The 13,733-nt window shown below is 37.3% G+C and overlaps 1 protein-coding gene across 3 annotated transcripts in view; it reads left to right on the top strand.

The window, feature by feature from the left end:
• Positions 1–13,733, top strand: part of LOC133652160 (potassium voltage-gated channel subfamily C member 1-like) — a 152,419-nt gene that overhangs the window by 101,900 nt on the left and 36,786 nt on the right. For all 3 annotated transcript variants that reach the window (XM_062050593.1, XM_062050592.1, XM_062050594.1), the window contains exons 3-4: positions 518–1,376; positions 7,836–8,060. In XM_062050593.1, the coding sequence (XP_061906577.1) occupies positions 518–1,376; positions 7,836–8,060 (1,084 nt within the window). The remainder of the gene's footprint in view (positions 1–517; positions 1,377–7,835; positions 8,061–13,733) is intronic.

Genomic DNA, 13,733 nt, shown 5'->3' with positions numbered 1-13,733 from the left:
TGTGGTCACTAGACTCTTGTGGTGGGGAGAGAACTGAGCAGTGACAAACTTCTTCATTTAACGGCCGATCTACTTTCCTACCACCAACTACTGTATGACCACAGGCTTTGAAGTGACTGAATGATCAAGCAACTTGAAATGTGCTTGCTGGACTCACCCTAAGAGACAAGGTGGGGAGCTGGGTAATCCAGAAGGATTTCTTAGTAGAACTGCTGCTCCTTCAGATCAAGAGGATCCAGTTAAATTTTGTCCCTAATGACTCCAGACAGAAGGCTACAGGGTAGACCCAGGACATGCTGCAGGGATTATGTCTGGCACTGGCAGCTGGTGTGGGAACACCTCACTGTTCCCAAGTGGGAACTGAAAGAGGTGGCCATTGACTCTAAAGTCTGGACTGTCCTCCTGAGACTGCCGTGTCCTAGACTCTAGAAGAAAGTGGATGCAAGAATCTTAGTGTCTCAATGATCACGTTGATGTTTGTGACTGATGGTGTTTTTGTTCCTCTCTTTTGCCGCAGATCGTGTACGAAGTGGTCACGGACGGCTGGCTGACGTACGTGGAAGGCGTCTGCGTCATCTGGTTCACCATCGAGGTGCTGGCGCGTGTCATCTTCTGCCCTGACAAACAAGAGTTCTTCCGCAGCGCCCTGAACATCATCGACTTTGTGGCTATTGTGCCCTTCTACCTGGAGGTGGCGCTGAGCGGACTATCCTCCAAAACAGCCAAAGACGTGCTCAGCTTCCTGCGTGTGGTGCGGTTTGTACGAATCCTGCGAATCTTCAAGCTCACGCGCCACTTTGTGGGCCTGCGGGTCCTAGGCCACACCCTGAGAGCCAGCACCAATGAGTTCCTGCTGCTCATCATCTTCCTGGCACTGGGCGTCCTTATCTTTGCCACCATGATTTACTACGCCGAGCGCATCGGTGCAGACCCCGATGACCCCACCGCCGCCGCCCACACTAACTTCAAGAACATCCCCATTGGTTTCTGGTGGGCAGTGGTGACCATGACCACGCTGGGCTACGGGGACATGTACCCGGAGACGTGGTCGGGAATGTTGGTGGGCGCCTTGTGTGCCTTGGCCGGCGTCTTGACCATCGCTATGCCGGTTCCCGTCATCGTCAACAACTTTGGCATGTACTACTCGCTGGCCATGGCCAAGCAGAAGCTCCCCAAGAAGAGGAACAAGCACATACCTCGTGCGCCGCAGCCGGGCAGTCCCAACTACTGCAAACCCGATGCTCTCGCCATGGCCACCGCCTCGCCGCACAGGCTCATGGGAAATGTGCTGGGGCCCGGCATGGTGGGATCGGGCAGCATGATGGCCGGGGATTGTCCGCTGGCACAGGAGGAGATCATCGACATCAACAGAGCAGGTGTGTCCTTGTGAAAACAGTCCTGGTTAATCGCAAGAACTCATTTGGGCTCCCGACATGCTGGATAGGAATCATAGAATGCATGTGGACTAAAAGCCACTTAGCCCCTCCTAATAAGTCCCAATGTCATTAAGTCATTGGTAAAAACCACCAGGAAGTCACCCTAAAACTAATTTCAACTCCCGACATGCTGGATATTAAAGGTAGAGTGCATGTAGACTAAAAGCCACTCAGCCCCTCCTAATAAGTCACAATGTCATTAAGTCACGGGTAAAAACCACCAGGAACTCACCCTAATAAGTCACTATGTCATTAAGTCACTGGTAAAAACCACCAGGAACTCACCTTAAAACTGATTTTAGCTGCCGATATGATTGATATGAAACGTAGAGTGCATGTGGACTAAAAGCCACTTAGCCCCTCCTAATAAGTCACAATGTCCTTAAGTAACCAGTAAAATATTCAAAACATTTAAAACTTTCAAATTAATAAAATCTTTCAAAATATTCAAAACTTTCTAAATATTCAAAAAAAAAAAAAGTTTAATTCAGAACTTTCAAAACATAAGGTTAAAGCCTTACTGATAGTCACACACACTAGGTGTGGTGAAATTACCCTCTGCATTTGACCCATCCCTTTGTTCCACCCCCTGGGAGGTGAGGTGAGCAGTTGGCAGCAGTGGTGGCCGCGCCCGGGAATAATTTTTGGTGATTTAACCCCCAATTCCAACCCTTGATGCTGAGTACCAAGCAGGGAGGTAATGGGTCCCATTTTTATAGTATTTGGTATGACTCGGCCGGGGTTTAAACACACGACATTATTTCAAAACATTCAAAATATTAAACACTTTTAAAATATATAAAATAGTCAAAATTTTCAAAACGTTAAAATTGTTGAAACCTTTTAAAATATTCAAAACCTTTGAAAACATTCCAAATATTAAACACTTCAAAATATTAAAAACTGTCAAAACATTAAAAATATTCAAAGCTTTCAAAATATTCAAAACGTTTTAAAAAATATTTCAAACTTTTGAAAAATTCAAAATATTCAAAATGCTCAAAATATTCAACTCATTTCTAAATTTCAAATTAATAAAAACTTTCAAAACATTCAAAACCATCAAACTATTAATAACTTTCAAAATATTAACTTTCAAAACACTCAAAACTGTCAAACTACTTAGAACTTTCAAAACATTTTAAATATTAACAACTTTTAAAATATAAAAGCATATTCGAAACATTAAAAACTTTCAAATTAATAAAAACTTTCAAAATATTCAAAACATTCAAAATGTTCCAAACTTTCAAAATATTCAAAACTTTCAAAACATTTAAATTATTCAAAACTTTCAAAATATTCAAAACTTTTAAAATATTAAAAATTTCCAAATATTCGAAGCTGTCAAAATAATCAGATATTTCAAAACATTCAAAATATTCAAAACTTTTCAAATATTTCAAATAGTCAAATTTTTCTAAACTTTCAAATTATTCAAACCTTTTAAAATATTCAAAACATGAACAACTTTCAAAGTGTTCAAAACCTTTAAAAACATTCCAAGTATTGAACACTTCAAAATATTCAAAACTGTCAAAACATTAACAATATTCTAAGCTTTCAAAATATTCCAAACTTTTTATAAATATTCCAAACTTTTGAAACATTCAAAATATTCAAAATATTCAAAATGTTCAAAATATGCAAAACATTTCAAACTTTCAAATAAATAAAAACTTTCAAAACATTAAAAACTTTCAAAATATTCAAAACTTTGAAAACACTCAAAATTTTCAAAACTTTTTAAATATTCAAAGTATTCAAAATTTCCAAATTGTTCAACCTTTTAAAATATTCAAAACATGAAAATCTTTAAAAATATTCAAAACCTTTAAAAACATTCTAAATATTAAACACTTCAAATTATTCAAAACCTTTAAAAACATTCCAAATATTTATATATATATATATATATATATATATATATATATATATATATATATATATATATATATATATATATATATATATATATATATATATATATATATATATATATATATTTTTTTTTTAAAATATATTTTTGTCCTGTCTAGCTTCTCAGGCAAGTCATATAGTTGATGTAGATGCCCATATCGACTGTTCAGATTTACTTTACAAAAGAGAAGTGTAGGATACTTCTCTTCAATCAATCAATCAATGTTTATTTATATAGCCCTAAATCACAAGTGTCTCAAAGGGCTGCACAAGCCACAACGACATCCTCGGTACAGAGCCCACATACGGGCAAGGAAAAACTCACCCCAGTGGGACGTCGGTGAATGAGTATGAGAAATCTTGGAGAGGACCGCATAGGGGAGACCGAAAGCAATGGATGTCGAGTGGGTCTGACATAATATTGTGAAAGTCCAGTCCACAGTGGACTCTTGTTGCCTTATTTGTATTTGACTTTATTAAATTTATTTAAATTATCATTTGGTGCAGCCGGGCCGGAGCAGGAGGGGATAGATAGAGAAAAAAAAGGAAGACAGAGCGGGAAATTGTGGGGACAAGAGGGGGATTAGAAAGACGGACAAAAACCACAACAGCAAACACAACAAAAACAACAACAACAATAGAGCAACATCAGCAAATACGATATGTACAAATATGATGGTAAGAGTGATAGCAAAGAAGCAGTTAGCGAAATAAATAATAATACAGAAATGACAATGACCATTATTACACTACAAATGGAGCAACACTAATACCAATAGAAATAGCACTATTGATAAAGAACAATACCATAATTTACCTTTATTATCAACCATTCCAAATATTAAACACTTCAAAATATTCAAAACTGTCAAAACATTAAAAAATATTGAAAGCTTTTAAAATACTCAAAACTTAAAAAAAAAATATTGAAAGCTTTCAAAATATTCAAAGCTTTCAAAATATTCAAAACCTTTAAAAACATCCATCCATCCATCCATCCATCCATCTTCTTCCGCTTATCCCCAGCCACTTGGTCCAGCTCCTCCCGGGGGATCCCGAGGCGTTCCCAGGCCAGCCAGGAGACATAGTCTTCCCAACGTGTCTTGGGTCTTGCCCGTGGCCTGCTACCGGTCGGACGTGCCCGAAACACCTCTCTAGGGAGGCGTTCGGGTGGCATCCTGACCAGACGCCCGAACCACCTCATCTGGCTCCGCTCCATGTGGAGGAGCAGCGGCTTTAGTTTGAGCTCCTCCCGGATGACAGAGCCTCTCACCCTATCTCTAAGGGAGAGCCCCGCCACCCGCCGGAGGAAGCTCATTTCGGCCGCTTGTACCCGTGATCTTGTCCTTTCGGTCATGACCCAAAGCTCATGACCATAGATGAGGGTGGGAACGTAGATCGACCGGTAAATTGAGAGCTTTGCCTTCCGGCTCAGCTCTTTCTTCACCACAACGGATCGATACAGCATCCGCATTACTGAAGAAGCCGCACCGATCCGCCTGTCGATCTCACGATCCACTCTTCTCTCACTTGTGAACAAGACTCCTAGGTACTTGAACTCCTCCACTTGGGGCAAGATCTCCTCCCCAACCCGAAGATGGCACTCCACCCTTTTCCGGGCGAGAACCATGGACTCGGACTTGGAGGTGCAGATTCCCATCCCAATCGCTTCACACTCGGCTGCGAACGGATCCAGTGAGAGCTGAAGATTCTGGCCAGATGAAGCCATCAGGACCACATCATCTGCGAAAAGCAGAGACCTAATCCTGCAGCCACTAAACCAGATACTCTCAACGTCCTGACTGCGCCTAGAAATTATGTCCATAAAAGTTATGAACAGAATCAGTGACAAAGGGCAGCCTTAGTGGAGTCCAACCCTCACTGGAAACGGGTCCGACTTACTGCCGGCAATGCGGACCAAGCTCTGACACTGATCATACAGGGAGCGGACCGCCACAATCAGACAGTCCGTTACCCCCATACTCTCTGAGCACTCCCCACAGTTCACGGTCGAATGCCTTCTCCAAGTCCACAAAGCACATGTAGACTGGTTGGGCAAACTCCCATGCACCCTCAAGGACCCTGCTGAGAGTATAGAGCTGGTCCACAGTTCCACGACCAGGACAAAAACCACACTGTTCCTCCTGAATCCGAGGTTCGACTATCCGGTGTAGCCTCCTCTCCAGTACACCTGAATAGACCTTACCGGGAAGGCTGAGGAGTGTGATCCCACGATAGTTGGAACACACCCTCTGGTTCCCCTTCTTAAAGAGAGGAACCACCACCCCTTAATTCCAATCCAGAGGTACCGCCCCCGATGTCCATGCGATGTTGCAGAGTCATGTCAACTAAGACAGCCCCACAGCATCCACAGCCGGCATCCACCCCCGGGGCCTTGCCACTGAGGAGCTTTTTAACTACCTCGGCAACCTCAGCCCCAGAAATAGGAGAGCCCACCACAGAGTCCCCAGGCACTGGTTTCTCATAGGAAGACGTGTTGGTAGGATTGAGGAGGTCTTTTAAGTATTCCCTCCACCGATCCACAACATCCGCAGTTGAGGTCAGCAGAACACCATCCCCACCATACACGGTGTTGACATTGCACTGCTTCCCTTTCCTGAGGTGGCGGATGGTGGTCCAGAATCGCTTCGAAGCCGTCTGGAAGTCTTTTTCCATGGCTTCCTGGAATGTCCGAGTTTTTGCCTCTGCGACCGCTGAAGCCGCACACCGCTTGGCCTGTCGGTACCTGTCTGCTGCCTCCGGAGTCCTATGAGCCATAAGAACCAGATAGGTATCTTTCTTCAGCTTGACGGCATTCCTCATCGCTGGTGTCCACCAGCGGGTTCTAGGATTACCGCCACGACAGGCACCAACCACCTTGCGGCCACAGCTCCAATCGGCCACCTCGACAATAGAGGTACGGAACATGGTCCACTCGGACTCAATGTCCAGCACCTCCCTCGTGACATGTTCAAAGTTCTTCCGGAGGCGGGAATTGAAACTTTCTCTGACAGGAGACTCTGCTAGGCGTTCCCAGCTGACCCTCACAATGCGTTTGGGCCTGCCAGGTCTGTCCGGCATCCTCCCCCACCATCACAGCCAACTCACCACCAGGTGGTGATCGGTAGAAAGCTCCGCCCCTCTCTTCACCCGAGTGTCTAAAACATGAAAACATTAAAAATATTCAAAGCTTTCAAAATATTCCAAATTTTTAAAAAATATTTAAAAAATTTAAAAAATATTCCAAAATTTTAAAATATATAAAACATTGAAATTATTCAAAACTTTAAAAATATTAAAAACTTTAAAAATATTAAACCTTTCCAAATATCAACGCTGTATAATCAGATGTTTCAAAACATTTAAAATATTGAAAACGTTTTAAATATTCTAAACATTGAAATTATTCAAAACTTTCAAAATATTAAACATTTTTAAATATGAAAACTTTGTTGTCAAAGTTGTCAAAATATTCACATCTTTCAAAACATTCAAAATATTGAAAACTTTAAAAATATTTAAAATAGTCAACATTTTCAAAACTTTCAAATTGTTCAAATCTTTTAAATTATTTAAAACCTGAAAAACTTTCAAAATATTCAAAACCTTTAAAAACATTCCAAATATTAAACACTTCAAAGTATTCAAATCTGTCAAAACATAAAAAATATTCAAAGTTTTCAAAATATTCAAAATAATCAAAACATTTAAATATTCAAAACTTTTAACATTTTTAAAAACTTTCAAAGTATAAACATTTTCAAAATATTTAAGGCTGTCAAAACATTCAACATATCGAACATTTTTAAAATATTAATCAAATTGTTCAAACCTTTTCAAATATGCAAAACATAAAAAACTTTCAAAATATTCAAAACCTTTAAAAACAATCAAAATAATAAACACTTCAAAATACTCAAAAACGATCAAAACATTAAAATTATTCAAAGCTTTCAAAATATTAAAAACTTTTAAAATCAATCAATCAATCAATCAATCAATGTTTATTTATATAGCCCTAAATTACAAGTGTCTCAAAGGGCTGCACAAAAACATTCCAAACTTTTGAAAAATTCAAAATATTCGAAATAATCAAAACATTTAACATATTCAAAACTTTTGACATTTTAAAAAACTTTCAAATTATAAACATTTTAAAAATATTTAAGGCTGTTAAAACATTCAACATAATGAAAATGTTTAAAATATTAAAAATAGTCAACATTTTCAAAACATGAAAAACTTTCAAATTGTTCAAACCTTTTCAAATATTCAAAACATGAACAACTTTTAAAATATTGAAAACTTAAATATTTAAAATGGTCAAAATGTTCAAAACGTTCAAATTGTTCAAACATTTGTCTTTTTTGCACAGTTGAAAAAGTGTCAAGAAAGAAAGTGAAAGAAAACATTTGAATGAGTCTTGATGGCGTTGCCATGCCGACGGTCTTCTCACCGACAAGCTGCTGTTCTCCTCAGACTCCAAACAAAATGGCGACGCTGCCAACGCAGCGCTGGCCAACGAGGACTGTCCCACCATCGACCAGGTCCTGGGCGACGAGCGCAGTCCGGCCACCGGGGGACTGGGGTCCGCCGGGGGCATGGGGTCCGCTGCCAGCCGCGAACGCTACCCACATGACCGCGCCTGCTTCCTGCTCAACGCTGGCGACTTCCAGCGCAGCGGCGACGGCCACGTTGGAAAAGGTAGGATTCCCTACTGGAAATATCTTGTTCTTCTTAATCGCAATACAAATGTTCTTCCTTCAATACATGAGAATAAAAAATGTTTGCATCCAAACTCAAACATGAGAAAAGAAGACATTTTATTCTTCCTCCTCTTATATTTCTACTTGTATACAAAACTTCTGTTGTTCATGTGGCAAACAACTCAATATTTGGAAACAATTCAATATTTGGAAACAATTCAATATTTGGGATTTGAAAAGTCTTTTAGCAACAATTGCAACTTTTATGAAATGATACGATAAAACATGATGGAGAGCATGTGATATCAGGACAAGGTATGATAAATAACTGGACATAATATGATATAAAATAATATTAAATGAAAATATATATGATACAATATGGTTACATACTAAGATATAGTATATATAATATGCTCTACAACAGGATATGACATTATTAAATATGATGTAATACAACATATAGTTCCATGTTTCCAGTGTGAGGGTGAACACATGAGTGGAATATTTGAGTGGGTTCATTCCTGTCCTTCTCATCTCCAATCATGTTATCTATTATTTGTACAATAATTTGTGTTACATATTATTTGTACAATAATGTGTTACATATTATTAGTACCATTATTTGTGTTACATATTATTTGTACCATTATTTGTGTTACATTTATTTGTACAATAATCTGTTACATATTATTAGTACCATTATTTGTGTTACCTATTATTTGTACCGTTATTTATGTAACATATTATTTGTACCATTATTTGTGTTACATATTATTTGTACAATAATTTATGTTACATATTATTTGTACCATAATTTGTGTTACATATTTGTACCATAATTTGTGTTATATATTATTTGTACCATTATTTGTGTTACATATTATTTGTACCAATATTTGTGTTACCTATTATTTGTACCATTATTTATGTAACATATTATTTGTACCATTATTTGTGTTACATAATATTTGTACAATAATTTATGTTACGTATTATTTGTACAATAACGTGTGTTGTTTTGTCAGTCCTGTGGAGTTTGTGTGTGTGTGCGTGTGTGCGTGTGTGTGTGTGTGTGTGTGTGTGTGTGTGTGTGTGTGTGTGTGTGTGTGTGTGTGTGTGTGTGTGTGTGTGTGTGTGTGTGTGTGTGTGTGTGTGTAAACGTGTCCTGTGACCCACGCACATTTTGTCCTTCAAACATGTGTGTTGTGCTGACGAGGCACTTCAAGTAGGACATGTCGGTCAAATATCGAAGAAATATGTTTATATGTTTTTAACCAGCGTGTCAGGATCATTGTTGACCTCCAAGAATACAACCATGAGTTAGTTATTGTCAGGAACATTGTTGACCTTCAAGAATACAAACATGAGTTAGTTATTGTCAGGAACATTGTTGACCTTCAAGAATACAAACACGAGTTAGTTATTGTCAGGATCATTGTTGACCTTCAAGAATATGACCACTCAGCACAATTGGAGGATGTTTTTTGGTCCAGTTGTTGAGTTGTGTCAGAAAGAAGACATGAGAGCAAACTCTCATTTCAAATGTTCTGACTTGAAGAAAGACTGAAATACACCAAGACGATCAAGTAGTGGATAACAAGTTTGGATCAAGAAGACTGGAAAAGATGGAATGACTCCATTCTAAGGAAGAAATCATTAACCTTGTTAATGTTCATTTGCCAAAGTAACAGCTGCATCACATGACACGTCCTCCATTGTGTGCACCTGGGAGGGCTGCTGCGGCAGGTGGATTGACATGAATCACGGCTCCGACACTAGGGATGGCAAATGTTGTAGAAGATGTTGATTGTTGACAATGTGTACAAGTACTTTTGTATATTTTACTAGTTGGTACATTTTGCTAGTTGTTATATTTTATTGGTTGGTATATTTTACTAGTTGTTACTTTTTACTAGTAGATACATGTTGCTAGTTGGTACATTGTACTAGTAGTTGGTACATTGTACTGGTTGTTACATGTTACTTGTTGTCACATTTGACTGGTTGTTACATTTTACTAGTCGTTACATTTTACTAGTTGGTCCATTTTACTGGTTGGTAAATTTTACTGGTTGTTACATTTTACTTGTTGTTACATTTTACTGGTTGGTATATTTTACTGGTTGGTACATTTTACTGGTTGTTACATTTGACTAGTTGTTACATTTGACTAGTTGGTAAATTTTACTGGTTGGTACATTTTACTAGTAACATTTTACTGGTTGTTACATTTTACTGGTTGTTACATTTTACTAGTTTGTACAGTGTACTGGTTGTTACATTTTACTGGTTGTTACATTTTAGGGGTTGGTACATTTTACTAGTTGTTATATTTTACTGGTTGTTCCATTTTACTAGTTGTTACATTTTACCGGTTGGTATATTTTACTGGTTGGTACATTTTACTGGTTGTTACATTTTACTGGTTATTACATTTTACTGGTTGTTACATTTTACTAGTTGGTACATTTTACTGGTTGGTACATTTTAACTAGTTGTTACATTTTACTAATTGGTAAATTTTACCAGTTGGTACATTTTACTAGTTGTTGCATTTTACCAGTTGGTACATTTTACTGGTTGGTATATTTTACTGGTTGGTACATTTTACTAGTTGGTATATTTTACTAGTTGGTACATGTTACTGGTTGTTACATTTTACTAGGTGGTAAATGTTATTAGTTGGTACATTCTACTGGTTGGTATATTTTACTAGTTGGTACATTTTACTAGTTGTTACATTTTACCAGTTGGTACAATTTACTAGTTGGTACATTCTACCAGTTGGTACATTTGACTAGTTGTTACATTTTACCAATTGGTACATTTTACTAGTTGGTACATTTTACAAGTTGGTACATTTTACTAGTTGTTACATTTTACCAGTTGGTACATTTTACTAGTTGTTACATTTTACTAGTTTGTCAATTTTACTGGTTGGGATGTTTGACTAGTTCTTACATTTTACAAGTTGGTACATTTTACTAGTTGGTATATTTTACTGGTTGGCATGAGGTGGCGGTTTGTCCAGGGTGTACACCGCCTTCCGCTCATGTGGAGCTGAGATAGCCTCCAGCACCCTTCCCCAAAAAGAACAATTGGTATTAAATGGATCGATGGATGGATGGTACATTTTACCAGTTGGTACATTTTACTAGTTGGTATATTTTACTAGTTGGTACATTTTACCGGGTGGTGCATTGTTGTTCCAAGCAGTGAGCTGAGAGTTGGTTGGTTGGCTTTTATTGCCTGGACCTGAGCCCAGAACAGTTTTTACATCCCAGTCCTCAGAGAGCACTGCTCATTTTTATGGAGGACTCGACTTGGAACATTTCATTACACACTCAGACTGGACGCTCCTGGGGGACATTTGGATTTACAGTCAAAATAAACAACATTTACGACTGATTGATGTCACACTGATTTCTAATGACCGTTCAGCGATCCATAGTTGGCATGTCCCATCAAAGTCATATTTCATGGCAACATTCTGTGGGTGAGCAGGCAGCACAACAATGTCAACAATGTCAACAATCAGAACATTGTCAACAACGTGAACCATGTCAACAATTAAAACATTGTCAACAACGTAAACCATGTCAACAATTAAAACATTGTCAACAATGTAAACCATGTCAACAATTAGAACATGTCAACAATGTAAACCATGTCAACAATAAGAACATTGTCAACAACGTAAACCATGTCAACAATTAGAACATGTCAACAACGTAAACCATGTCAACAATTAAAACATTGTCAACAACGTAAACCATGTCAACAATCAGAACATTGTCAACAACGTAAACCATGTCAACAATTAAAACATTGTCAACAACGTAAACCATGTCAACAATTAGAACATGTCAAACACATAAACCATGTCAACAATTAAAACATTTTCAACAACGTAAACCATGTCAACAATTAAAACATTGTCAACAACGTCAACCATGTCAACAATTAAAACATTGTCAACAACGTAAACCATGTCAACAATTAAAACATTGTCAACAACGTAAACCATGTCAACAATTAGAACATATCAACAACGTAAACCATGTCAACAATTAAAACATTGTCAACAACGTAAACCATGTCAACAATTAAAACATTGTCAACAACGTAAACCATGTCAACAATTAGAACATGTCAACAACGTAAACCATGTCAACAATTAAAACATTGTCAACAACGTAAACCATGTCAACAATTAAAACATTGTCAACAACGTAAACCATGTCAACAATTAGAACATGTCAACAATGTAAACCATGTCAACAATAAGAACATTGTCAACAACGTAAACCATGTCAACAATTAGAACATGTCAACAACGTAAACCATGTCAACAATTAAAACATTGTCAACAACGTAAACCATGTCAACAATCAGAACATTGTCAACAACGTAAACCATGTCAACAATTAAAACATTGTCAACAACGTAAACCATGTCAACAATTAGAACATGTCAAACACATAAACCATGTCAACAATTAAAACATTTTCAACAACGTAAACCATGTCAACAATTAAAACATTGTCAACAACGTCAACCATGTCAACAATTAAAACATTGTCAACAACGTAAACCATGTCAACAATTAAAACATTGTCAACAACGTAAACCATGTCAACAATTAGAACATATCAACAACGTAAACCATGTCAACAATTAAAACATTGTCAACAACGTAAACCATGTCAACAATTAAAACATTGTCAACAACGTAAACCATGTCAACAATTATAACATGTCAACAACGTAAACCATGTCAACAATTAAAACATTGTCAACAACGTAAACCATGTCAACAATTAAAACATTGTCAACAACGTAAACCATGTCAACAATCAGAACATTGTCAACAACGTAAACCATGTCAACAATTAAAACATTGTCAACAACGTAAACCATGTCAACAATTAGAACATGTCAACAACATAAACCATGTCAACAATTAAAACATTGTCAACAACGTAAACCATGTCAACAATTAAAACATTGTCAACAACGTCAACCATGTCAACAATTAAAACATTGTCAACAACGTAAACCATGTCAACAATTAAAACATTGTCAACAACGTAAACCATGTCAACAATTAGAACATATCAACAACGTAAACCATGTCAACAATTAAAACATTGTCAATAACGTAAACCATGTCAACAATTAAAACATTGTCAACAACGTAAACCATGTCAACAATTAAAACATTGTCAACGTAAACCATGTCAACAATTAGAACATGTCAACAATGTAAACCATGTCAACAATCAGAACATTGTCAACAACGTAAACCATGTCAACAATTAAAACATTGTCAACAACGTAAACCATGTCAACAATTAAAACATTGTCAACAACGTAAACCATGTCAACAATTAAAACATTGTCAACAACGTAAACCATGTCAACAATTAGAACATGTCAACAATGTAAACCATGTTAACAATCAGAACATTGTCAACAACGTAAACCATGTCAACAATTAGAACAATGTCAACAACGTGAACCATGTCAACAATTACAACATTGTCAACAACGTAAACCATGTCAACAATTAGAACATTGTCAACAGCGTGAACCATGTCAACAATTAGAACAATGTCAACAACTTAAAAAACATGTCAACAATTAAAACAATGTCAACAACGTAAGC

This window comes from Entelurus aequoreus, linkage group LG06 (assembly GCF_033978785.1).
Source record: "Entelurus aequoreus isolate RoL-2023_Sb linkage group LG06, RoL_Eaeq_v1.1, whole genome shotgun sequence".
NCBI lineage: Eukaryota > Metazoa > Chordata > Actinopteri > Syngnathiformes > Syngnathidae > Entelurus > Entelurus aequoreus.
The sequence above is the reverse complement of the archived record's forward strand: the minus strand, read 5'-3'. Positions and strand labels throughout refer to the sequence as shown.